This window comes from Hippocampus guttulatus, chromosome 2 (genome assembly GCF_054856545.1).
Source record: "Hippocampus guttulatus isolate MCC_2025c chromosome 2, RoL_Hgut_1.0, whole genome shotgun sequence".
NCBI classification, from domain to species: Eukaryota; Metazoa; Chordata; class Actinopteri; order Syngnathiformes; family Syngnathidae; genus Hippocampus; species Hippocampus guttulatus.
Genome location: NC_141262.1, coordinates 25,666,722 through 25,692,346, shown reverse-complemented (window position 1 = coordinate 25,692,346; position 25,625 = coordinate 25,666,722). Strand labels below are relative to the sequence as shown.

The following is a 25,625-nucleotide window of genomic DNA, read 5'->3' as shown; positions in this document are numbered from 1 at the left end:
CGAGGCATGAAGCGACTCCTCAAAAGGAAGCTCCTGCTTCTTCCATTTCTAAGATGACAGCCAAAATGTGCCATTTTCTATTTTTACACTCGCCAACAAGCTGCCAGCTGCACACTTGGAAACTTCCTCTGTGTGTGCGCGAACAACATTTTCCATTGTTGGAGGAGGACATGCACATGCATTCCCACCCACATGTAATAGACGTCGCCATGTGCTCATTCGTGACTATTTTGGTCATTTCCAACTGCGAGTGAAACTTGCTGCGGTACCACAGACACACACGCACACACACCCAATGCGTGAGGGGAACGCATCCCCTCTCAAACATCACAGCCTGTTCGCCGGATAGCTCATGTGGAGGATTATTAAAGAATGAATGATGCGTGAGTGTTGCTGCGTGTGGACTTTGATTCGCAAGCAGGAAGGCGCACTTAAGCGATCCCCCTCGGCGCGGCGGATCAATTCCACGCACAAAAGGCGGGGAGGCGGAAAAAGAGGCTAGTGATGACAGCGGTAGGAGAGAAGAAATGTGGCTGAGAGAGAGCTGAACAAAGAGAGGATGAGAGCCAGGAAACAGGAAGTGTGCTGGGAGGAAATGGGAAAATGTGTTGAGAGAGCAGATGCTTTGTTGGAGTGACGTATGACATTCCTGCTGGGATGGTGGCGCGCTGGATGCATGGCAGGCTGCTCGCCACTCAAGTATTGTGAAAACAACCATCTAATACACCTTTGAAAAAGCTCACCCACTGGCCACTGAAAAGAAGCTGCAGACTTTCTGCAGTATACATATATAATAATCGACATAACTACGTGTTTGAGCCAAGAAAATATATTGGTTGAAAGCTAAGTCATCCTGGGGCTTTTTCACACCACAACGGGGCACTCTAAAAAGCATCCACGGCAGCCTGAAGCCTGTATTAGGCAGATTTTTATTTTTATTATGTGTTTAAATCTTCCATTGACGTTCTTCTGCCTTTCTCCGAATGACATGCAGGAACTCGCGGCCCACAATGAAGTCACTCTAAATCAGCCACGTCATCGGGATGTCTGAAGCCTAGATGCATTTTCTGGGTGAAGGCAGAGCAAGCCAGCTGACCGCATGTCGTAACTGTGCCATGCAAATGCAGGCACTCGCGTTTTCATAATGCGGGGAAGGGGTGATTCGTGCTAAACTACCAAGTGCGGCACCATTGTAGCCCCGCCTCAAAAATCAGGACAACTGAAACAGTGTTTCGCGATATCTCCACAAGTGAGTACAGAGTTGTCCATCTTTGCACGTGCGTGCGTGTGTGTATATATAAAATGTATATATATATATATATATATATATACAGTATATAAACCAATCTCTCGTAATTCACTTTAGACAGTTCAGTTCTGCATGAGCAAGTCACGCCTCACTTGCAAAATAGTCAGCATGAGAAGCACTCCAAGCACCAGCAACAAGTGACCAATCAGATCGCGATGCTCTGACCAAAAAAAAATATATATATATATACATTTCTTTCTCCGCTTTGCCTGGCGGCTGTAACTCCTCTCTGTGTATACCATAAAATTATGAACGCCGTTAGCCCAAAGTGCTATTCATATAAATAATTACACTGTGCTGACACTGATTGCAGCTCTGGAGGGTTGCGTTTATGATGTCACAAAAGTTTAAAGGCAGGGTTCAGCGGGGGTACACATGGAGGTGTGAAGTCAACAGGGAGGTTACGGGCTTGGCCGCGGGGTACCGAAAAGGGTGGAGGGCTGGTGTTGCGGTGCTCCAACATTCACACACACGAGATACAAACAAAGAAAACACACGCATCCACTAACACACAGCACAGCTTGTAGAGAGGGAGCGCAACACCGCATTAAATATTCAGTGAGTTTTTCCAGCATGTGCTCTTTCCACTTTCACACGTGTTGAAGTGTAAAAAAAAAAAAAATTAATTGCATCGGGAGAGCGATGGAGAAGACATCAAGGGGTGGGGGGAGGAGTCAATGAGGGCAACGCAGCACAAGCGAGCGAGCGATCTTAAAAACGATTGAGAGAGAGTGTGTAAACCCACCTGACCGCGTTCCAAGCTACCGGTACTCCCCTTAGCAACAGCCCGAGCTCAGCCTGTATCCTATTGGCCCAATGACAGCATGCATCACAATCCCATGCATGGCGCCGCAGCCAATCGGCGGCCACCATGCAACTCTGCATTTTGGGTTACGTCGGCATGGCAACACAAGCCTGCACTTGGCCATGAATGTGGCGCGCTCCAAAATTGATCCAAATACCTGGACAAATTTAATCAGTTTGCAATTTAAGTCTTGGTGTTTGCAAAACGGTGCCCCCATGCAGCCTCGTGTTGACCTGTTGTCGTGGGATTCAGGAGCTTTGCTGAAACTTTAGTGTAATATCCACTTTTTTTTTTTTTAAACACACTGGTTTACGAACAAATAGTGAAGTGAGGCTACAATCAAATCTTGCTAGCCGTTTAAAAAATGCACAGACCTGCTTTCAACAGCACATAGCAAGACTCAAAACATTTTTTTTTTCTTTGCGGAGCAATTTTGCGAATCGACTTCATTTGAGGAGCAACTTTCTAATATTGTAGAGCAAATTTTTTGCAAGTTAATCCCAGAGAACTAAAGCAAAGGTTTTATCAAACTATAAAGAAGCAACAATTTGTATTTCTTAAAACACATTGTGTAGAGCAGAAAACTGTATTTTCTTGAACACTGTATCAGCCAAACGTCTGTGAAAAATGGACTTAATCACCCATGCACTTGAATCTGATGTGAAACGCGCTAGCCATGTCAATCGCAAGTTAGCTTAGCAATTAGCATGGTTTCTCAGTCTTTTGTCATCATCCTTAACTCTGCTATTGACTCCAAAATTCTGTTCGCGTAAAACCGAATACCATGTGAAAATAGTTATGTTAAGAAACATTTAACGAAGCTTGTTTGGTTCAAAACAGATGAAAGTAATGCTTTGGTGCAGACGAATTGAGTGCTATTGCACTGCTTAGTCAGCTCGTGGATTTGTTTTTCCATTGTTCATGATTCTAAGACCTTCGAGAAAGGTGACAGCGATCAGGCTTCGCTGTGAACAGCTCGGTGCTTGCGCTGTGTTCATACCGTTTGACATTGTAGGAACATTTCGGAAAATGCAAGGATTACGCCTGACAAAAATCATGTCGTACACCAACAAACAAAAATGTCCCACAATGTGGGCACGTTTATGTCCCTCCTGCCATTGAGTGGAAAACGCATTCAACTGTTCTACCTGACATCATACATCGCTGACAAAAATCGATAAACAACAATACGTTATTTGAAGGAAATCAATCATATTTCTGACCACTTAAATCAAATTTGAATTATTTCCCCCGCCACGCTCAATGAGATCTCTCGGCACACCTGATGGGTAACATTTGGCGATGCAGGTGTACCTAATGTTGTGGCCAGCTAGCGCCATAGTGATGCGCCAACGTTGATACACTCATCTTCGAATGGGAGCATGCGTTATAGATTTGCCCTCCGCCAAGCCCTTCACATGCATTTTTTAAAAATCTGTGGATAACTGCGTGTGCGTGACATCGACTCGCACGCGCCATTGGAGAGCATATTCCTGGAAAGCCAGCTGCCACCCCTGTCTGTTATCACAGCTAACGCCATTAGTCGAACACACACACGCGCGCACACGCATACACACGCAGGTCTCCTACTGATGTTGAAACCGAGCCACATGATTAAATTTGCAGCTTCAACTGTCACAGAGAGGCATTGTGGGTAAACGGTCGGTCCACACCGTCGCCAAAATGTCAGCTTGCGCGCCTCTGCTATCTCCTGTGAGGTGCTGACCTTTAGCCGCCGCCACGCTAATGGTTGATCACTTAGATAAACACAGGCTTGGTTACAAGCACGCCCCGTTATTTTCCATCCCCATTGGCTCCGCGGATGCAGACTGTAATTAGGCCCCGGGGTAATTAGCTAGCTAATTGCTGCTGGTTTGGTATACTTACACGGCTTATCACCAAATCCAAAGGGGAAGCGTTGCTGTTGTTATTAATTATCCGTTCTTGGTATATTGACATGCAAACATGTACAAGCGACGCCCTCTATGACTCTATGATCGTCAAGGCTTGAAATAAGCGGTTTCACATTACCCTTTGCGAGGCAAAATTAGCATTTTGAGCCTTATTAAAATACATTGACTAGAAAAAACTGAGAATCAACCGCCGAGACGCCCCCAAAACAAGACGTCACCTACCGCTGGTAGCCGGAGGTTGAGGGAAGGTCTGTGCTACTTACGCCGCAGTAGCTAGCTAGCAACGAGCTTTGGCTGGCTCTAGTGCACCTAAACACGTTGCTGTGTCACTCACAAGTCAGTAGTCATCGCCTCCGTGGCGGCGAAGAAGCTAAATTTCCATTATCGCTCACTTAAACTGTATATGTTAAACTGTATATGCAGACGATCAACGATGGCCATACAGAACGTCCCTGGAGTGAACGAAATGTCTTAATTTGCAAATCCGATCAATGACGTCATTGGTCATTCGGCAAATTTGGATATCAAAACTGATTTGACATCAAATGCAAAATATCTGCCGATCCGAGCTGTTTAAAATCTACATGGTATTATCTTCAAAAAATAAATAAAACATTTTGATTAGACTTTCAATCTTGAGGCAATGCAATGCTGCACAACTCCTGCAGAGCAATGGTAGAGGCAGTGATATGGACTTTAGATTGATAGTTATGGAAACCTTTGAAACACATAACGCAAGCAAGGACTTTTGACTCCACATCTGTTTGTTTTGGGACCGTTTCAAGTATACCAACAAATGACGTAATCTCCCCAGGCATCGTGTACATGAAGAAAGAGGCGAGCGAAACTAAGGCTCAACATGCAAATCCCGAAGAAAAAGGGATCCATCTCGTTTGGCTCTACCTCCTCACACTGCTCTTCTCCCTTCACCGGCCTCTTCACACAAAGGTGGTGGTGGTGGGGGAGGGGGGTTAAGCACAAAAAGCACTCTTGCCTGGGGGAGAGGCAGCGTGATGAAGGGGGGTAGATGGGGGGTAACACACAGGTCAAAAGAGGGGTGAAGCTTGCTGGGGGAGTGAAATCTGAGGAGGCAGAAAGCCAACGAATGAGGAGCCGAGCTGGAAATTTGAGCTGCACTGATTCGTCTTGTTCTTTTGGCCAAGGTTTTGGACTTCTTGCACGACACACTCTTCCAAATATGCCTTCAAAGTACAATTCTGGCCCAGCTTGTGTCTAAAATTCAGGTGTGTAGACCACCGTCATGAGAAACACATCTCTGTCGAGGGCGGCGTTGCATCGCTTTGGATTTGAGATCAGCACGGCTTTTGCGTAGAAGATAAAGACTCTGGGGTGAATTCCAACTTGTCAAGACAATTGTAAGGCACAAAAATGGCGACACGATGAAAGTCGGACAATTGTAGGCCACTCACACTCAAACGGTTTGAATATGTATGGTATAAAGGGACTTTTCTTTGACAACGCACACACAAACTCGTTGCCCTTCTGCTGTCGGCAACGTTACACAAAGCCTCCAGGCGGGGAAGCTTCATTCGAACCCTCTTCCAGGTCTGTATTTTCACATTCTTTGCGAGTGAACAGGACCGCGTTCACAAAGCACCCGGGGTGGCGGATGATGTAAGCCACACCTCCTCTACTTATGCGGAGGATGACAGGAGCAGGATGAGGATGAAGGAGAGGAGGCACACACACCCCCACTTCATCCTGTTCCCTCACCCACAGCTTCCTGCCATTTCCCCCCCCCCCCATACACACACACACACGCCACTGCAACCTGACTCAGCTGCTCCTCGCTCAAACTACTCACGAAATCATTAAGACGACAAAAGCTTTCATTATTGAATCGTTTTGCTCTTCAGCACAACCTTCCCCTTTGTGCGGCGCAACGCAGAACCCACAGCTGACAATATGAATATGCACAAGGACAGCGTGGTGTCTCATATCAAAATAGGAGGCCAACTCACCAACATCCATCAGACTTGTCATTCACGGCTGGAGTCAGCAGCAGCGAAATCCTGAAAATACGTCGATTTGGATTATTGAATTGAATTAACAGTTGACCTAATAACGTTGGAAACTAAACTTGAGCTAGTCTGAATGTGTCTCCATCTAGTGACCAATGTGTTGGAATGCAGTTAACACGCACCAGAACATTAGGTACAGCTGAGCTTTAATAAATGAATGTTTATCTAAAAATAAAAAGAGAGATTTTCTATGTAATTGAATATTTGCGGTGGATTTTATGCTGCTAGAAATGCAGAGAATTTCTTTATCCTGCTGTGTGTTCGTTTCTGAACAAACATGGGTCAATGTGATCCCCTTGAGTGGTACATCCTACACACTGGCTGAGTGTGTGGTTAAATGATACATTGTTTTTTTGTCACTTTTGTTATCATATTGAACATTTTGCATGCGTCCCTGTGTCAGCTCACCAGTTTCCTGCAGTTCTGTGGCGCCCTCCAGTGGCGGCGAAGGCGAAATGCAGCAAGGATCGGCGCGCAGAGGGGTGGAGACAAGCAACTGCATCCATTCCCGAGGAAGAACATTCAAACGCTCTTCCTGGAAATCGCACAGAGAACCCGCCACAACTTCACCACATGATATTTCGTGAGAAAAAAAAATACTACGAGCCGCCGCCACCCCCCCCCCCCAAAAAAAAACGCCACAACCCCAAAAAGCCACGATCCAATCGCACAGAAATTTTATCACTTTAGCAGCGTGGGCACGACTCTGCGCACTGATTTATGAGAACGTCGATTGCGACATCTCACCTTCCCGTAAACTGTTCCCAGTGTGGCATCAGCAGCATTGAGTGCGTCAAACTTAACATGGCTGCGAAGTGGCTCCTAGCATACGCACACGTTCATTCACACGCTGCTCGTGAGTGGATGTCCAAAAAGGCCCGTAACAATGTCACGGCGTGTTATAAGAGCTGCAGCAAAAAAAAAAAAAAAAAGGTTACCTTCTATCAGATTTTTCTCACCTGGTAGTTTTAATGGAGAATGCGCATCTCCTCTCCAGGCCGCGGATGACGCAGTACAAGTGGCGATATGCACATCCATGACGCGTCGAGGTGCAAACATGCGCAGGCAGGGAAGGTGTCGGCCCATGGGCAAGGCATGATCCGCTGCTCGCTTCTTCTCCTCTTGATGCGAGGCACCATCTGCTGGAAAAAACGGCGGCTCGAAGAGTACCCCGGTGCGGATGTGTTTGACGGAACCCGCGATAGAATCCGCTCGGGAACATTTCCACACAGGAAGATCCACGGTAAAAAAAAAAATAATAATAAAGAAATTGCGCAGTTTTATTTTTCCAGTGACACGCAGAAGCTCCATTTTTGTCTTGTGTCCCCGCTGAAGGGCCCTTTTCCCTCCCTTTTCCTCCTCGTCCTCCTCCCTTCCTCTCCTTTCTCTCTTCCCTCATGCAGGTTTATTTTCGGTGCAACTGCCTCGGACATTAACCGCCCCGCCTCCACAGTCACAGACTGTAAGAACTAAGAAAAAAAGAAAAGAAAAAAAACTTGCCAAAATGTCTTGACGCCTGAAGTGGACCGCTTTCTCTTTGGTCTCCACTTCAGGAATGAAACGTTGGAAAATGCCCCATGCGCTAATCTGATTTCCCCCAAATAGTATGAAATCAGCGGGCACCCTTAAACTTGATTGACGTCAACAGCGTTTTACAGGATACTAATTTAAATACGCGCGGTATTGGGAGATGTCTCCAGCGTGAATGAATGAATTCATCAATCAGATGAACGTTAGCAAAAGGTTTTGCACAATCCTATTGAGGCTCGGTGTCCCAACACTTTTGTCTGAAACAGCGGACTCCAACAGAATTGAAGTATTTTATTCACTTCATTTACAACTCGATATATGCATTCTTTACTTTTTTTTAAAGAACAGTTCTGTGTTATTTAACGTTTGACAAGAACATTTGCAAATTGAATCTTTATTTCACTTTAACGTGCAATACTCAATCGAATAATTCAAAATGTCCCCCCTATTTCCTGTATTTAAAGGGACCATCTGGCTAGGATGACCCATTTTTCACTCAAAAACTATTTGTATGTTGTTTTTTTTAATCAAAACGGAACTACCCTGCATTTTGAACGTTATCTATTTCTTTTGGAGAAATCAGTATGAACACAACTGAGTACTGCCGAGATGCCCCTTTCTGCTCTGCAATATGGACACAATTTGTCCATTCAAAACCGCTGCATGTACATCGATTATAATGAACCAAAACTGTGATCAATTGTCACCAAAATGGATGCGGACATGCCGACTTATGCCCACTTAAACCCCTTGAAGTTTTTTTTTTGCTTGAAGGGCAAGTCAAGTCCAAAATTGCTTTGCTCATGTGACATTCACACACCTTCATCAATGTCGTCAGGCCCGCGCCTTCTTTCCTTCAAAAGTAGACGTCATAAAGACCGTCGAATACCATGACAAAACAAACTGAAAATCACGGCTGTGTCATTTTGCGGGAGTAATTTTACTGCTGATTTGAAGTACAGAATGATAAAATAAGTAATAATAATAATAATGCATTTTATTTAAAAGCGCCTTTCATGCCACCCAAGGACACTGTACAAACAATAAGAAAATACAATGTAAAAATTAGTAAACGAGATATTATATAACAACAGGACATAAAGTGCCAATTTTTTGCCGACATTCCTGGGTTCCTTTCAGCGCAGTGCTTCAAAGTAGTCTTACTGTGGCTTACAATAATGGGGAAACTTTTTTGGAATAAAACCGCAGCCTTGTTTTTAAGCAACATTACAGGATTTGAATGTCGGTTATTATGGCGGTACTTGGAGAGCCTAGATTTTCGTGACGTGGTGTAAAAAGTTTGAGCGATGCCAAAAGAAGAGCGGTTAGCACATTAGCCTCACAAATCTGCAGTTACGGGTTCGAATTCAGGCTCTGGCTTTGTCCCACATTCCCAAAACATCTGAGAGGTGTCTGGAGGTGTAAAACGTTACACTGTAGGTGTGACTGGCTGGCGACGGGTCCGGGGTGTACCCCGCCTCTCGCCCAAAGTTGGCTGGCCTAGACTCCAGCTCGCCAGCGACCCTAATGAGGACAAGCAGAACAGAAAATGACGAGAAGGAGCTTATTTGAATTTGAATCTCCCACCCACAAGGAGACCACCAGTGTCTCTGCACAGAATGAGCCAGCTCTGATAAAGAGCCTCTTAAAGCCAAAGAAAGTATGTTTGGGCTTTCAAGGGGACAATCCTTAAGTCTGAATATGACCTTGAAATCACCCCAGAGCCCCCCTTCCCCGCACCACCCACCCCGAGCTCATTGTGGCACCAGTCCTCTTCCGACTCACTTTCTCCTCTGCCTCCTTGACCAGCGGGGAAGTCTGGGCCTGAAAGATTGTGTCTTGCCTGAGAGGCTTCATTAAAATTCATTTGTTTGAAAAGATCTTTTTTTTCCTTCCCTCACAGCTTGGATGGAATTTGCATGAAACTAGACCTCCCTCACCTTTATTAAGCACTGCTGTTTTTTTTTCTTTGAGACAGGGAAAGGTATTTATGGAGGGGGAGAAGGGGGAGTGAACACAAACCAATAGGAAAAGAAATTGGATGTGTCCAGAGTATGCGAACACGTCAGCTGTCCAGGCTCATGAGGAGCGCTGCCCCCCTTTTGATCCAGTGATCCGGATTGACGTTGCCGGATTTCAGCTCCACGGCGATTACAAAGGAAGCTCTGCCCGCGCCGCCTGATCGCACAGGGAAGTAGTAGCAAGGACAGAGGTACATGTCTACAAAGTAGAGAGGTGACACAATTCAGGCGCTTGCAAAAAGGATCAAGCAACAAGTCGGAACAAAAACGCCCTCACTCTTGGCCATCTTCTTGCGGTTCTCCACTGGTTTGAAGTTGATGGCGGGAATGGGACACACCATCTGCATGGGCTCGGCCTCCACCAGACACGTGGCCTTTTTATCCCAGGCGGCCCCCTCAAGGTACAAACCTCGCACGTAAACGCCATCCTGGAGATTCGACAGACAACCGGTTTGGCATCGATTGATGAAGACAGCAAGATGGTGGCTGAAACACGCCAAAAACGTCTTGAATCATTCACCTTGGGTGGGTTCTGGATGTGGCTGTCCTCAAGACTGGATACTGTAAAGTCCCAGGAGAGGGTGTCAACTGAGACCTGCAAAAAGTGGGCACAGGTTGTCAACGTAGCAAAAGCAAAGCTAAATAGCGCAATGCCAGAATTTATTCGATACGATAGACATCAAGATGGAGGGATATTTTATTCATCTACAAAGGGAAACGGACTCTTCCGGGAGTGTCTACAAAGCAGGCAAATTTGTTACACAGTGTGTAGATGAAAACAACCAACGTCTTTGCTTAAGAGTGCTGCTGTTAGCTTAATGTTAACGCATAATGGAAAAACGCAATGAACTAGGTCGCATCTATAGTCATGGCTGTTATTGTAACACTTGAAGCAAAAGGGATATTTGAACACAAAACGGCAGGGCCAGAGCCGTCCCCGCAGGTGGGCCGTGCCCACCCACCAAGATACTCCTTCACTTGAGGCACAAAGCTTTATCCTCGTAGCTATTTTTGTGTTGTGAAATGTTAATGTTGAGTCGTTTATCACTAAGACATAAAAATATATAAAGAAATAATTGGTGTGATTTTGTTTGATTGATTAGCCAGTCTTACCTACAACAGCACAACCTGACTGAAAACAATGTTAGGTGCTACATTCCCCAAGCAATTCATGCGTCCCCATTAAGTCTGAGGTCTGGGGACGGGTCTGGGCGGAGCAAGTCCAGACAGACAATATCACAAAACTCACAGGCATATATTCTTTATCCTCTGTGAAAAAAAAGACTCACAGTATTGCAACGGAGGGAATCCCTGAGAGCATTTGTGACTACATTTTATGACTGTATTATACTGCCTCCTGGTGGCCAAGGCGGGTACACCAGGAGGAGCAGCACAATGAAATGAATGGAAACATGAATTCCTAAATTGTTTAATTCTTTACTTACTATTTCTTGATGTTATTAATCGATGTTTTTATGAAGTGCAATGACGTCGAGTGAAATTTTCCTCATTAAAAGATATGAAAAACAATAAAGTGACACCGATTGTCACCTTGTTTTGCCGAGCCGCTGACTGTAGCACGGCAGTGAGGAAGCCGTTGGGGAAGGTGAAACCGGAAAGCCAGAACAAGTTGGGGGGCTGCGCCTGCTCGGCCCAGCGTGAAAACTGAAGAACGCGCTGGCAGAGATCGCGAGTCCACGCTGCCAGGGGCTTGAGAGAGGGGTAGGCCTGGTGGACCGAGACCACGTCACTTTTCATCAACTTTGTTTGCTGGCTTGCTCGGAGTTAAAACAACAATCAAACGTGACAAGGAAAGGACCACATGGACGCCTAAGTAGGACAGTCAAGCTATCATTAATATCGCTGCGTGATCCAGATGAGTGCACAGATTAGAAAGATGGAAAATGAAAAGAAAGAGTGAGAGAGAGAGAAAAAAAGCAAGAGATGGCGGTGAGAAATGAACTAGAGAGCTTTCTGGCATGCAAGCAGTCAGTTAAAAAGAGAGAAGCTAAGCTGGAGGCAGCAGAGCTAATAGCTGTCCAGTGCTCCTATAAAATGGAATGCACACACACACACACACACACACACACACACACTCACACAGAGTAATAAGCCCTTTGGCCGGCGCTCAATAAGCTCAGGGTCTTTTTCGGAAAGAGGGGCCGGCCTTAAGAGCTTTAGCTGCTTATTACTCTGCGATTAGATCCACAGATGCTGGCTTTGTTGGTTCATGTGCTCCACCTGAGTGAGGCCCAGATCCATTTTTAATAGCGGAGGTTGAGTAAGCGAAATAGGAGGGAAAGAGGAAAAAAAAAAAACATCATTGTCGAGAAGAAGTCATTGTGTACATCACGTGTGCTGTGTGTCACCTTCTCCCAAAGTGGCGGGACCCTGGCGTCGTACATGCAGTTGAAGGTCTCCTCCAAGCTGGATGACATCACCACCAACCCCTTGATTCCCTTCTCCAGCTCCACTAAGGACGACCTAACAAACATCCAACGTCGTCCGGTGAAGCAACCAACAATGCCTTAAAAACTGCCCACGCTAGATTAATGCTAACGTGGAATGAAAAATTCTTAAACAAATGGGGGTCAGCTCCCGTAGAAAACAATAAAAAGCTAATTTAAAAAGAATATATTAAAAAAGATATATCAAATGTATTTTGAAAAATATATTTTTAAAAAGGCCACAAATAGTGGGGGGTCCACTGTATTTTTCAAAATATTCCTCCTCATAAAATGACAGAAGAAGAAGTCTATTCTTTTTTTTTTCTTTGTGACTGCATGACAACCACAGCACTGCCACCCAGTGGCCAAGACGGGCACAGCAGAGTAAGCAGCAAATGAAGTGGATTGCAGCGTTAAAGCATGCTGCATAAATTGTCAAGGTGGCAAACATTCTATTTGACTATGTTATGACTCCATATTTAGATAAAGCACAATATATATAGAGGGCTTGTTTTTCAAATTTGTGGGATTAAAAAAAAACTAATAATTTTAAGGTGGAGAGGCTAGCAACAGATCAATGGCATTAGCATTCATTTCAAAGGGTAAAGATGCGCTATTAAACTAGAAGAATGTTGGATCTGTTTGGAATTCTTGGCAAGAAAGAAAAACCGGAGCGTGCGGTTCATACTTGATCATACTCAGCAGGGAGTTGTATCTCTGGATCTCTTGCAGCAAAACCACATCCAGGGGTGAAGGATCCAGGAAGAGCGAGCTGGCGCCCTCGTAGTCGATGATGGGCGGGATGGTCTGGCGCACGTCCGCTAACAGATCTAACACCTGGAGACAGGACAAATACATTGTTTGAGACAGCCAAAATACGCTCAGGACCACTTTTACTGCCACATTCTCGTTAAAAGTTTTCAGAACTTGCGACACTGTGTTTCTGGACACTGGCAAGCAAATGTTGCAGAAATAAGAAAAAAGAAAAGTGTTTTGGGGAGAACATTCGGCCCACTTTTGTCCCATGATGCCGGTAGCGAAGCCTTCACCTTGTCTTCACGACTGGGACCGGCCCCCGCTGCGCTGGCGCTGGTCACCTGGGGCTGGAGCGACAGAAGGGTGTCAAACAGGGACCTGGTCTCAGCGATCTGGCTGGCTATGTCAGCGTTTGGGTGCTGGCCAAACAAGTCGGGGTGCTCGTGGGTGGGCAGCATGTTGATGAAGTCCTTGTAGGAGGACAGGGGACCATCGTGGGGGATGTAATATGTGGCTAAGGTGGACAATCTAGGGAGAATTCAAACAAACAGGTGACGGGAAAGATAGTGTTGAATCGAATGGATTTGGTAGCAGCAACTGCAGTGGGGATTTTGCAGATTGAATCCGCCACTTGCACAGTAAGTTTCCGAGAGTGCATTTAACTCGAAAAAAACCATATTTGGTCCCAGTCTAAATAGAGTAAAAATTGAGAGCAAACTATTCAGGGTAAATTTTACACTGGAAAAAAAATTGGAGCAATGTTTCTTTGGAAAAAAAATTTTAAAACGTACTAACTCACAGTAGAGGCGGCATGGCTCAGCTGGCACTGTGTCCGTCCCCCAACTTGAGTGACTTTTAAAAAACTAAATTCAAATCATGCAAATAAAATTTACTCCAAAACTCTCCTTGTAAAATTCACTAAAAAATTCTGAGCAAAAAAACTTCACTAGGTTTTTTTTTTAAAGTATATACACCTGTATATATATTTTACTTTGTTTAGACTGGGACCAAATTTGGTCTTTTCAGAGTAAACTGTACTCTATGAGATTTGCTGTGTACTAACAACTCAGTATCACATCTCACCTATCCAATACTAAAAACGCAATATAACACAGCACACTGCCACCCCGCCGCCCCCGAAAAAAACCCAAAAAATAGAAAACAAATTTTCAAGTGCTAAAGATTTTTTTCTGGGTAATTTTGGGCTGCTGAGTAGAAAAAAAAAAAGGACATCCGTTTCTTTGAATTGCCTCTCGATTTTGAGCTATCCATATTTTTGATCAATTAACTCATTGGTAATAAACAGTTCAACAGTTGACAAAATGTACTTTGATCGTTACTAAAATACATTTTGACGTTACTTGTTTTTGCATTACGTTTTGTTTAGTGCAAATGTTGCCTAATTTGCGGATTTTTTTTTGCGTGATTTCCACATTAACATGATTTACATATCGAAGTCAGGATTGTCGTGTTTCTTGATATCACGTTAAAAATGAAAGAATACTGTATGGGCACGCTTAAAAAGACAAATCAATAACAATGTCAAAACGTGTGTATTATTAGCACTTTTTTTTCAACAAAAGCCAATTCGGAAAAATCAAATTTTCTGATTTAGCGGCATCAAAATATCCCCAAAGTTTTTGGGGGCCTCATAATGTGTGTTGAGCCGTGTTCCTCTTTAGACCAGCACGGACGGACGGCATTGTTCATTTGATGTCCACATGGCGGCGCTGCGTGCCACTAACTTGAAGTACGGCTCCGTGACGGCGGCTTCGCAGAAGTAGTCGTTGATGTAGGTGGTGAGAAGGCGTCGATCCCAGTCGTCGGTCACATGACCTCCGTAGTTGACCTCGGCGATGAGATACTTGAGGGCGTCCCAGGGTATCTGCTCGTACTCGTTCAGGTACAGGCTGAGCAGATTCTCGCTCACCTGTAGGAGAACGTCACGTGGATGATTCGAAATCACGACTCGGGGGGGTTCTTTCGTAGTGATTGACCTCAAAGTCTGAATTGTTGAATCCGTAGATGATGTTCCAGCCCAGCTGCAGGAATTTCTTTCTTTCCAGCAGGATGCTGTGAAAAAAGCAGAGGGAGAAGAGCAGCTTCCTGTAGAAGACGGGTTTGGCGCAGCGGGTGAACTGAGCCTCGGTCACCAGGTGGTACAGACGCTTCATGTTGGCTCTCACTCCCTGCGGGCGACAAAGGCGCGCGGACGTGACATGCGCCTATGTGCCTGTGTTTTCGCGCAACGCCCGAGGCGCTACCTTCGGCGGCTCCGTGGTCATCTTGATGCCCGCCTGCAGGATGTTGATGGGAAAATCGGGATGTGGCGAAGAGCTGAGCCAGAGTCGAAAGTCCGTGTGGGGCTTCTTCACCTCCAGCTGCTCCACCAGCTTGTCCAGTTCGGGCATCCACGAGAGCGAGAGGTGGCAGTTGGCAAGAAAGACCCAGTGACCTGGGACACACCGAATCGAGGGGTAAGCGAGCAGGCGTCTCCGTCTCGAACGTATTTTACCGTCCGGACCCTTTTTGACTCCCTCTTCGATCATCTTCTTGGCGATGGGGGCTTGGCCTTGACCCAGAGAGAGAGCGTGGAAGAGTTTGCTCATGCCGGTTGTCTCGGCGAGCTGCAGCAGGGCTCCCGTGGGGTCCACGCCAGGAGATAAGACAAAAACCAGAGGCGTCGTGCACGTGGATTCGTCCACGACCTGGAGGGACAAGAGCAAGGGCAGCGGGGAGCGAGCAGTGAAGGTAAAATCTCCAGCCTACTTACGGCTCTCATGTCGAGAACGGGTGGCTCCACAAAGCGAGGGCCCAGATAGTTGACGATGAAGGTGGTGGCGCAGAACAGGACGCGGTCTGGCCGAAGAGAACGGACGATGAGCATTCTCTGGAGCTCGTTGCAGCTGTTCTCCCAGTCTCCTGCAGGGGGCACACCGGACACCAAGCGTGACAAGAGTCATTTGACATTCATGACAAAAAAAAATCTTGCTCCCCGAATGATCTGCCTCTTCTGGTATTCAAGGCATTTCGATACTCTTCAATTGCATGAAAATGTAGCAGGTAAACAAACAGCCTAGTTTTGTTGTTGTGAATGTTAACCCAATCCATAAATCAGTTTCATGAATTCGCCTAATTCTTATCTGGTGGTACCTCAAATTCTGAACTTAATTTGGTCCGAGACCCTGTTTGTAACTCGAAATGTGCATAAATTGCGGCGACATTGAAAGGAATGCAAATGCAATGAATCCGTACACAGTCCAAAATTTACATTTTATATATACAGTCAAGCCTGAAATTATTGGCTTGACTGTATGTTTTTTTTCTAATTTTAATCGGTGTGTGGTTGAAAATAAATACAGTACTATTTAAAAAATGAATGAAAATAATAACCCACGAAACAAACAGAAATGCTTATCGCGCCTTTAAGTGAGGAAGGGACAAGAACATATCCATAGAAAAAAAAGATTGTCCTTCCAAAATAATCTTGTTCAGATGTGTCCCAAAACAAAAAAATAATCGATGCAGGGAAGTTTGTCTTTTTTGCCACGTTAATCTGAAATCTCGCCGGCCGCTGTTACAATTATGATTGGATGAAAGGTGTGTTGTAAGCGGCACACACAAACGCTTTCGATTTGCCGTCGCGGAGGAGACATCCAGTTTTGGCGGCGTTTACAGCCAATGGTAACATCTAAATCACCCTGATGTCGAATTAAGAGTTTAAAAAAAAAAGGGGGTGGGGGCCGGGATTGTTCAGAACTGGAGGCTCCATTGCAGTTAAACCTACACAAACCTGGCATTGGAGCTTTCTCGGGCTCTGCACTGGTGAACCAAAGCTTCCAGTCCCGCGGGTATTTTTCAAATGAGGCCATGATGCCGTGGAAGTTTGGCAGCTTGTCCAATTCTGTGATATTGTCCCAGCTGGAATCCACCAGCCAATTACTGCACGGGTTTTCCATCTGAGCCCTCTTATCAAGCACCTGTAAAAACACAAAAGTCGTCCAACGTCGTCAACAGAAGGATTCAACGAAGCCGTCAGCATCTAAGCCGCCTTTTCTTACGATTCCGCCGCGGAGGAAGAAGCTATACTCGTCCATGTTGAGCGTGCCGGCGACCTCGAGGATTTTGGCGCACATTTGGAAGCTGAAGAGGAGCTTGTGCATCTCAAACAGACCCCGGCACGCGTACCTGATTAGAAACATGCGGAAGAAAGTAATCCAGGGTTTAGAGCTAAGTAAACAATCCCCCCCCCCCCCCCAAAAAAATTGCATCTCACTTGTACACTGCGTATGTGTGGTAGTCGTTGAGGTTGACGATCCTTTCCTCCAGTTTTAGGCTGCTCTTGCTCTTCTCAATGCTTAAATTGAACAGGTTAATGTAGGCATCGAGCGAAAACTGGTACATGGGATCAATGCGGCCCATGTCATTGAGGATAAAGAACAAGATGGAGGCCCGCTGGGCACATGCACGATAGGCCTGTCAAAAAAAAAAGAAAAAGAAAAAGAAAGTGGTCATTTCTGCTTCGCCAAAAATCCTAATGCGATTTTGTCTGTGACTGGCTGCTTGGTATCGGACCTCTCGAGCGGTGTCGATTTTGATTTCCGTCACTTCGCTGCTTTCCAGCTGCTCTGACACTTCAGTGGCCGTCACTTTGGACGTCTGCAAGGTGTTCACCAGCTGCACGTCGTCCAGCAGGGAGCCACTGGCCTCATTCAGCAGCCTGGCGGACGCAACGCGCAAATAATCGTGCGACTGACAGCATTCATGCCCAGCAAAAGCTTTTGGAGGGGTGGGATTGGGTGATGGGTGGGGGGGGCTAGCAAACGTCTTCACCTGAGGATCTCATCCTCCAGCTCCTGCAGGCTTCTCTTTCCTGAGGCGATGCTCATCACCAGGTTGTCCTTTTGTTCTTCCAGGTCTGGGCGTTCCTTACGCACCACAATTCCTAAGAGTTGGGCTTCCAGACCCTGCCAGCAGGAACCACCCGCACACACGCACACAAAGCTTGATGAGGACACCCTCAAACTCGAATAACACTTGAAGGAGTTAAGACCAAACATCACAAACTCTAACCTGCTCCTTGACGGCAAAATTGACAATAGTGGTCTTTGTAGAAATCTCGGGGGTATAGTGGGGATTCGACAGCTTGGTGGTGATGTAGAAACGGAATTCCGGACTATATTCCAGCTCCTTGTCCCCCAACTTCAACAACAGCCTGCCACCTAGGGACAAAGTGAAGCACATTTACTTGTACAGTGGCCCTCCATTTCACGTAAGGCAAAGTGTGTGTGTGTCCGTGTGCGTTTGTGTGACCTATTCGCGTCAAGGACTTGTTGAGAACCGGGTTGAGAGACGGGTCCAAGTCCTCCTGGACATTCTGCAGCAAGACAGGGTTCCCAAACTGGATGGCATTCTCCATTATAAGCATGTAATCAGGCATCTGGAAGTCGATTACTTTTAAGCCCTGCGCAAATTCACACACAAACACACATTTGTGTAGTGAGTCAGCTGCATTTTTACATTTTTGATGATAGGTTGTATTTAAATATCATCTCATAGTGTCACAGCCTTCTGCGATATGATTTACTTTCATCATCTCCATTTTCTTGATCCACTTCAGAGCTTGACCTTGCGGGTCCACCATCAGCGGCCATCTTGACCCCACCAAAAACATCAACAACAACAACAACAAAAGAATGACAATACTTCCTAGCCTCTAAACAGCCTTGAAAGCCAAATATGCAAATTGTGTGTGAAGGCTGAGAGATGCTGATAAAACGCTTGCATAGGATGCCGTACAAAGTGGCCAGTGGCTCACATGAGTGCATCCGGATTGGATATTTAATTGTCGCTGAATGTTTGACTCATAGCATTTTTCACCCTAGCCTGTGTTTTCGGTTCTGACCGGTTGCCGCGGGTGACGATGACGCCGTTCTCTGTGGAAAAGGCATCAGAGGGCAGGCCTTGAATGTTCCAGTCCCTGACTGCGGTAGGGTTTGAGAGGAAAGTGGCAAAACTAAAGCCCGGGGTGCACGGGATATCCTGGCGCTGGACCTGAAAAGACAAAAATGTCCACTTTTGAAAATACTGGAAAAGTGTGACATCGTGACAATAACAATCAAAATGCTGTTTTCACCTCTGTCATCCAGATTTCAAGCAGCTCCACTCGATAGTTGGAAAGGAAGGGGCCCATATAGGACAGAAATGAGGCTGCGAGCAAACAGTCTCCAACCAGGTAGCCCATGTTGTTTTCAAGACCCTGAAAGCACAACGTTAGCTACAACTCGACCAACTTGGTGTATGCGTGCGTGAGTGCGCGCACGTCCTACCTTCACCGTCTGCTCCCAGCGGACACCCTCCCCGGCCAGGCCTTTCACCAGCTTGTCGGCTCGGTCCAGTTTCACTTCCATCTCGTCCGACCTCCTCTTCAAGTCCTCCTTGGTGGCCACTTTTTCCGCGTACTGTTTGTTGAGCTGTGACAGTTTGTCGCCCACCTGCAGGCAAAGGGTGACCGTCACATTGGCCGTCCTTCCTTTTATTTTGTGTAGTGCATGGGTGTCAAACTCATTTTTGTCGCCGGCCACTTTGGAGTTACGTCTTCCCTCGGAGGGTCATAATAACAGTGTAACCGAATAAATGTTTAATCAACACGTCGTATTATTAGTTGTACACAAAAATTGATGGCTCACTAGTTTTGAAACCAGTCAGGTATTTGTTCAATTATTACTCGAATGAATAAAAACAGGGCAACAAAATTATTGCAAAATGTCACCGTTATTAATTATGTATGACAATTTGAGATTTCCGTGCAGGTTTAAGCAAGGATCATGGAAGTTGACACAGATGATTTGCTTTCGCGGACCATATAAAATGACGTGGCAGGCCAGATCTGGCCCCCGGGCCTTGACTTTGACACCTGTGGTGTAGTGGATATTCGTAAGCAGGTACCTCTTTGAGTTTGCTCTCGGACTCGGCCAGTTCTGCTTGCTTTTTTGCAAGTTGGGACTCGGCAGCATTGAGCAGCTCCCGCTTTGGCTCCACCACCCTGAAGACGCACCCGTACACCTGCGAGGGGTCAACACGTCTCTGTGTTTGCTTCTGTGCCATATCGTCGCAGTTGACGGCGCACGGGGACTAAACCCATACCTCCATGGCTCGGACCCACATGCAAAGCGACTTGGCCGCCAGAGACACTTTCCCAATGATCTCTGGCTGGAAGTCGGGGTGCCTGCAGTAGGTGCCGATCCTCTTCAACACGCGGTCCGATATGTTTTCCTTGTCAAAGTTGATCAGAGTTTTGATGAAGTTGGCCTCCCCTGCCGCAGATATTTCAAGTGAGAAACACTACGTTGCGATTCTCACGCTGACATCATAGAGGCCGGCTGAATCCCCCCCCCCCCCGTCCCCTCCCCCTGACTCACCCAGCTGTCTCTTGGCTTCTGCCCAAGTTGGCTCCTTGTTGAGAAGGGTCATGACCGCCTGCATCACTTTCTCCACCAGAGCGGGAGGACGACCGTACGACTTAATCTCGGTCATGTCCTTCTTGTTCAGAGACTCCAGAGCCTTTATTGTAGGGAAAACGGCCACATTTGACGGCACATACGCAGACGGGCACAATGTGGCGGCCTGAACAAACTTGCAGAGTCCAGCGATACCTTGGTGGCCTCATCCAGGGCCGGCAGGGCTTCATCTAACTCCTTTAATGCGGTCTGTGCCAAGGCTTTGCATTGAGCCTCCTCCGCTGAAATTTTCTCTTTTTTGGCACTCACCGTCTAATCAAATCACACATTTGCAAATAAATCACGAAATCTGGATTATATACCCGTATGCTCTCACCACCGCATGGGAATCCGCCTTTGGCGTTTTACCTTCTGCTGCGTGTCAGCTTCCCTCGTCTGCTGTACGATAACCGTCAGGTACTCGTCGCACTCCTTCTGGTAGTCGGCCACCTGCTTATTAGACTCCTCCAGCTGCACGGTCATGGCGGCCACCTTCTCGCCCGTGTCGCTGATCTTAAAAAGGCCGTTCTGCAGCTTGTTCACCTGCTCTCCCAGTTCCTGCCGCTTCTCTCCCAGAAGCCTGAATAAACAAAGACAACTATTCATAGGCCACAAAAGCCATGAAACAGAGCGCGTCCATCATGGTCCCTTTACTTCTTATATCCTGACACCAGCTCCAGGTAGTTGGTGGGTGTCACATAATTATGTCTTTTCAGCTCCACCATCATCTTGTGTGAGCCGTCCACCACTGACTGGTGCGTAGTCACAAAGATGGAGGCCACCTTGGTCTGGCTCTGCAAGGAACAATGCGTAATGAGTTTCCATCCATCCATCCATTTTCTACCGGTTATCATCCCCGGGGCCTCCTGCCGGTGGGACATGACCAGACCACCTCACCAGGGAGGCGTCCAGGAGGCATCCTACTCAGATGCCCGAGCCACCTCATCTGGCTCCTCTGGACGTGGAGGAGAAGCAGCTCGACTCTGAGCCCCTCCCGGATGCCCGAGCTTCTCACCTTATCTCTAAGGGAGTGCCCGGACACCCTGCAGAGAAAACCCATTTCGGCCGCTTGTCTCCTGGATCTCGTTCTTTCTGTCACGTGATGCTTTTGTACGGCAAAATTACACCCACCCACAAAAACACACACGAAAAAAAAATACTGCTACATAGATCTGAATGAATGCATGCATCTCACTCCCTCAGTAGATCCCAGCTCCAGTCCTTCCAAGTAGCGCTCAGCAACCTCCAGCAGAGCATCTTTGGGCCACTCACAGAACCAGTCTATGGTAGTGCAGTTAACGAGAGCCGGGTATTGCAGGATACGGTTTCTGCAAGTGACAAACAAACCTGCTAGTGATGGGAACTTGGTGTTTGCATCCTTTCAATAGTTGTGCCACTCAGCAGGAAGAATAGTGGGGCGCAGGAGGACAATGCGAGGATACCTGAAGGGGTCTCCCACCGGACTCATGCAGAGAACAACGTGCAGGTTGCTTCTGACCCGCTCGATCAGGAAGCTGAATAACGAGTTGGGCGTCTCCAACACATTCTCCTTCCTGGCTGAATCAGACAGGGCGTTGCAGACCTCCACAAACTCGTCCTGCTTATAGAGATTGGGCACTTCTCCGGAGCTCAGGATGTTGTTGATGTCCTCCAGGAAGGATTCGTCCACAATCTGGGTATCGTTGAACAGGAAGACTGTGGGCTTGCTGTCCACACCGGTCAAACGGTAGAGCTTCTTAATGTCTGGGATCAGATGGAGACGATCCTTATTACGTTTGAGCGGATGTGAGGACGGCTGGAAGTTGCCCGGGTCACCTTACCTTCTCTGAATTCGAGCTTGCGGTACTGTTTGGTGATTTCCACCTCGAAGACCTGGTACTCGCAGATGGAAGCCGCCATCCTGGACAGGCTCTGTCGGCCCGAGCCCCCGACGCCGACCAGCAGCATGTTGCCCCTCGGCTGGCTGATCACGCGGACCACGCGGGTTACTGCGAACACAGCGCAGAGAACGTTGGCGGGAACCCCCCCCAATGGCCGGCCGTGGCATTCCTGCGCTCTCACTGTGTTCAATGGCGTCCCGGAAGAGGACCAGGTTCATGGGCACGACACCGGGCGTCAGGTTGTAGTCCTCCAGGTGGGTCTCCATAAACTTCTTAAGGCTTGCCATGTCCAAGAGGTCTTCGTACACTCCAGACTCGGTCAAGAAATCACCTGACACACACCAGGATAATCTCAGTAAAGGCTACCATAAGGCCCACAACATCCTTGGTGAGTTTGTACCAAATACTGGGGGTTGTTTATCGGGGCAGACATTGTGGAAAACGAGGTCAAAGAGGGAGCCCATCTTCTCCCCTAACAGTGTGATGAAGGCGTCCATGTCACTGTGGTCGATAAGTCGGTCGGAGAAAACCCTGAAATGCGTCATTGGACCGAGAACATCAGACCACGCAGCGCCAAGCAAATCCCTTGAGTCGGCCCGGGGGTACAAAACAAGTGGGTGTAACACCTGAAGCACTCGTGGATCCACAGTCTAACCATGTTGTTTTTATTGTCGTGGAACTCTGGATGGGCTCTCAGCAGACCCTGAAACACCTACGGTCAAAGGAAGGGCCCATAAAACAGAAATGTGATACATGGCTGCCTTGTAGCGACACTGCCCAAATCAGTGCGGCACGTGCACCTTGGAGATATCCCGGAGGTTGAAGAGGTAGTGGGTCTTGGCCGGGGTGGGGAGAAAACGAGCCGTAACAGAATAATACAGCTCCAAAGTAGCCTGGGTCAGAACCTCTCCGACAGGCTTGACGTCCTCCTTAAAAACTTGAAGCTTCTGGTTGATCATGGTGCTGAAGATGCGTTTGATTTGGGAGTCCTGAAGGAATGACATTCGTTGATTTTGCTGGGCGTTGTGGATGATGCAAACTTGGAGAGGGGGACGGGGGGGGGGGGGGGGGAACGGGACTTACGTTGGGGAATGTCATGTTGATGAGGTTGAAACGACTTTGCAAGCGGTCAGAAATATGAGTCCGTCCTCCTCCGGGGGGGCCCATGGAGGCCAGCAGGGACATTTTCTAAAAGTTGCATACAGCAATTACAGGATTATCAACTTTTAATATCGAATCTCCCCATCCATCGTCCCTCACCTTGACATAAGTCGTCGTCTGTTTCTGACGGTCAAACCAGAAGCCGTAGTCGATCCAGAGGCGCATCAGCTCCAGCGGCGGTTGGGAGCCAAAGAGGTCGTGCGCTGGCATGTTGAGGTCGTCCAGGTAGCACAGCAGGTCCTTTCCCCCCACGGGCACATACACACCTTTGGTCCTCTTCTCTAGGCGGCTCTCGATAATGGCCTGGATGTTGTTGGAGGTGGTCTGGACATCCACAAAAAGACAGAGACGGTCCAAATTTCAACATTCCTCGTCTTGGATGGCACCACAAATCACGTGTCCACCAACCTGTGAAGACATGTTGATGGTGAGCGTGGACCACTTGCCGCTGTCCAGGGTATGTAGGACCCCGTGGACCACAGAGGTCTTCCCGGTGCCGACCGGCCCCGTTAGCAGCACCGGGTATTGAGCATTCACCATCGCCGTGACCAAAAAGTTGTAGCGAACCGTGTCCACCGTCGGAACCATAATCTTGTAGAACGGAGAGCTGCGGGAGAGGGGAAGCTTTTACAAGCGGTTTGCTCTCAACCAAATGGCATCTCGATACTCACTTGGGGTTGTAACGCCAGCCCTTTGGCAGTTTATTTTCAAACGGAGCCCAGGCTTTGCTTTTCATGTCGACATAGTACTCGTAGACCGTGTCCTAAAGGATGGAAAATGGAAATCAGGACGTTCACAAGAAAACATTACTCAAGGTTGAGTGACGGTGCGTTCTTCTCATGCTCTAACTGGGACCTTGATGGGAAAGGTGCCGTCCAACTCCCGCAGAAAGTTATCCATCCTCTTGCGTCCCTCCTCATTGACAGAGGCACAAATGGACCAGATGAGGCTGAAGGTAAACCAAAGCTCCACAATCCGACCCAGGCTGTCCGCATCAGACATGTTCAACTGGGGGCGGGGGTGGAAAGGGGTCAGAATGGTTACCTTATTGGTGACGGGAGAGGGGGCGATTACCGTATTGGCCCGAATATAAGACGGCCCTGATTATAAGACGACCCCCTGTTTTTCAAGACTCAAGTTTGAAAAAAGACTTTTTGAACACCGAAATTTTTTTTATACAGAAAATAATTACATTACATCTGAAACCAATGATTATAACAATATATTTGAGAGAAAAAGCATGTTATTTTGCCTCATTCAAATCTAAAGTGCAATCACATTCGTAAATGAATGGTTTCTAGTTTTTGAAATGTAAATTACATCATAACTTCTCAGCTGCCGGTTAACCTGGTCGATCTTCGACCCACCTTTCTCCAGATTGTCGCTATGTTTCTCCATTTTCTGTTATCTCTTCTATTATTTTCTTCTCTTTTTCTTCTTACCGCTAATTTTTATTTTTCTTCTTCGTGCTACCTCTATTTTTATTTTTATTCTTCGTGGCAGGGGTTCACTTTGGCCTGGGGAGTCAAGTTCAGCATTCGCTTCAATGATGTCTGGCGCCATCTAGCGCCGTGAATGGGTATAATGTCTAGACCCCGAATATAAGACGACCCCCACTTATTTCAATGCAAAAAACACCGTCTTATATTCGGGCCAATACGGTACTAGAGGAATACAAGGGGAACCTTGCTTGCGGTCAAGGCGTCATAGAGGCGGCAGAGCGAGACAATGCCATTGAGTTCAGTGACAGGGATCAACTCCTTGCAGTTTTTCTTTTTGAAGGTCAGAGTTTTCTCAATGAAACTGTCGAACAAAGACTGCAGATGTGCCACCTCAGCCTGCGAAAAAAAAAAAAAAAAACGTGGAGAAATCAAATCTGCTTCCGCCACATGCTTAGACTGAAGACCCCCGTCGCGTACCTTCTGACGTTTCTCAAGCCAGGATTTGACAAAGGGCTTCCATCCCAGGTCGACGTAATCATTGTAGACCATCCCGCAGCGGGAGACTGTCGCGGGCGACGCCTGCGCCAGGTTCTCCACTTCAAACAGCAGCGACACCTGTTCGGGCATGGAAATTCTCTCCCCGTTGATGAGCGTGAGCACCTTGTTGTCGTCCATGACAGAGTTCATACTCTCGATCCACAGCGTGTCCACCGGCCCGTCGAATACAATCCACTTCTCATCTGGTTTGTCGTCTACAAAGGAGTTAACCGCAAAGTTTGGCTCGTCATACATCCGCGTGTCCGAATGCAAGAAGACGTCG

General features: G+C 47.1%; 2 protein-coding genes across 4 annotated transcripts in view; both read right to left on the bottom strand.

The window, feature by feature from the left end:
• Positions 1-7,467, bottom strand: part of kdm6ba (lysine (K)-specific demethylase 6B, a) — a 52,790-nt gene extending 45,323 nt beyond the window's left edge. For 2 of the 3 annotated variants that reach the window (XM_086104966.1, XM_086104971.1), the window contains exons 1-3: positions 7,029-7,467; positions 6,478-6,604; positions 6,010-6,060 (exon numbers count right to left, since the gene is read on the bottom strand). The gene's annotated coding sequence lies outside the window, so the exon portion shown is untranslated. Of the gene's footprint in view, positions 1-6,009; positions 6,061-6,477; positions 6,605-6,816; positions 6,994-7,028 lie in introns of those variants that run through there. The other variant, XM_086104967.1, reaches the window with a different exon arrangement.
• Positions 7,468-8,578: 1,111 nt separating this feature from the next.
• The window catches only part of dnah2 (dynein, axonemal, heavy chain 2), a 29,459-nt gene continuing 12,412 nt past the window's right edge, over positions 8,579-25,625 (bottom strand). Inside the window, 43 exon segments of the mRNA XM_086104965.1 lie at positions 8,579-9,819; positions 9,898-10,048; positions 10,141-10,215; positions 11,172-11,348; positions 11,990-12,104; positions 12,756-12,904; positions 13,117-13,351; positions 14,569-14,753; positions 14,821-15,012; positions 15,088-15,278; positions 15,348-15,531; positions 15,597-15,745; positions 16,617-16,803; positions 16,885-17,011; positions 17,100-17,299; positions 17,399-17,543; positions 17,657-17,790; positions 17,897-18,045; positions 18,137-18,287; positions 18,411-18,477; positions 18,729-18,877; positions 18,960-19,082; positions 19,153-19,317; positions 19,772-19,888; positions 19,970-20,139; positions 20,245-20,386; positions 20,479-20,595; positions 20,692-20,902; positions 20,977-21,116; positions 21,518-21,650; positions 21,765-22,065; positions 22,143-22,310; positions 22,384-22,533; positions 22,603-22,733; positions 22,829-22,914; positions 23,003-23,191; positions 23,286-23,390; positions 23,463-23,687; positions 23,772-23,970; positions 24,035-24,126; positions 24,219-24,371; positions 25,049-25,201; positions 25,283-25,557. Of these exon segments, the coding sequence (XP_085961091.1) occupies positions 9,665-9,819; positions 9,898-10,048; positions 10,141-10,215; positions 11,172-11,348; positions 11,990-12,104; positions 12,756-12,904; positions 13,117-13,351; positions 14,569-14,753; positions 14,821-15,012; positions 15,088-15,278; positions 15,348-15,531; positions 15,597-15,745; positions 16,617-16,803; positions 16,885-17,011; positions 17,100-17,299; positions 17,399-17,543; positions 17,657-17,790; positions 17,897-18,045; positions 18,137-18,287; positions 18,411-18,477; positions 18,729-18,877; positions 18,960-19,082; positions 19,153-19,317; positions 19,772-19,888; positions 19,970-20,139; positions 20,245-20,386; positions 20,479-20,595; positions 20,692-20,902; positions 20,977-21,116; positions 21,518-21,650; positions 21,765-22,065; positions 22,143-22,310; positions 22,384-22,533; positions 22,603-22,733; positions 22,829-22,914; positions 23,003-23,191; positions 23,286-23,390; positions 23,463-23,687; positions 23,772-23,970; positions 24,035-24,126; positions 24,219-24,371; positions 25,049-25,201; positions 25,283-25,557 (6,812 nt within the window). The 3' untranslated portion in view covers positions 8,579-9,664.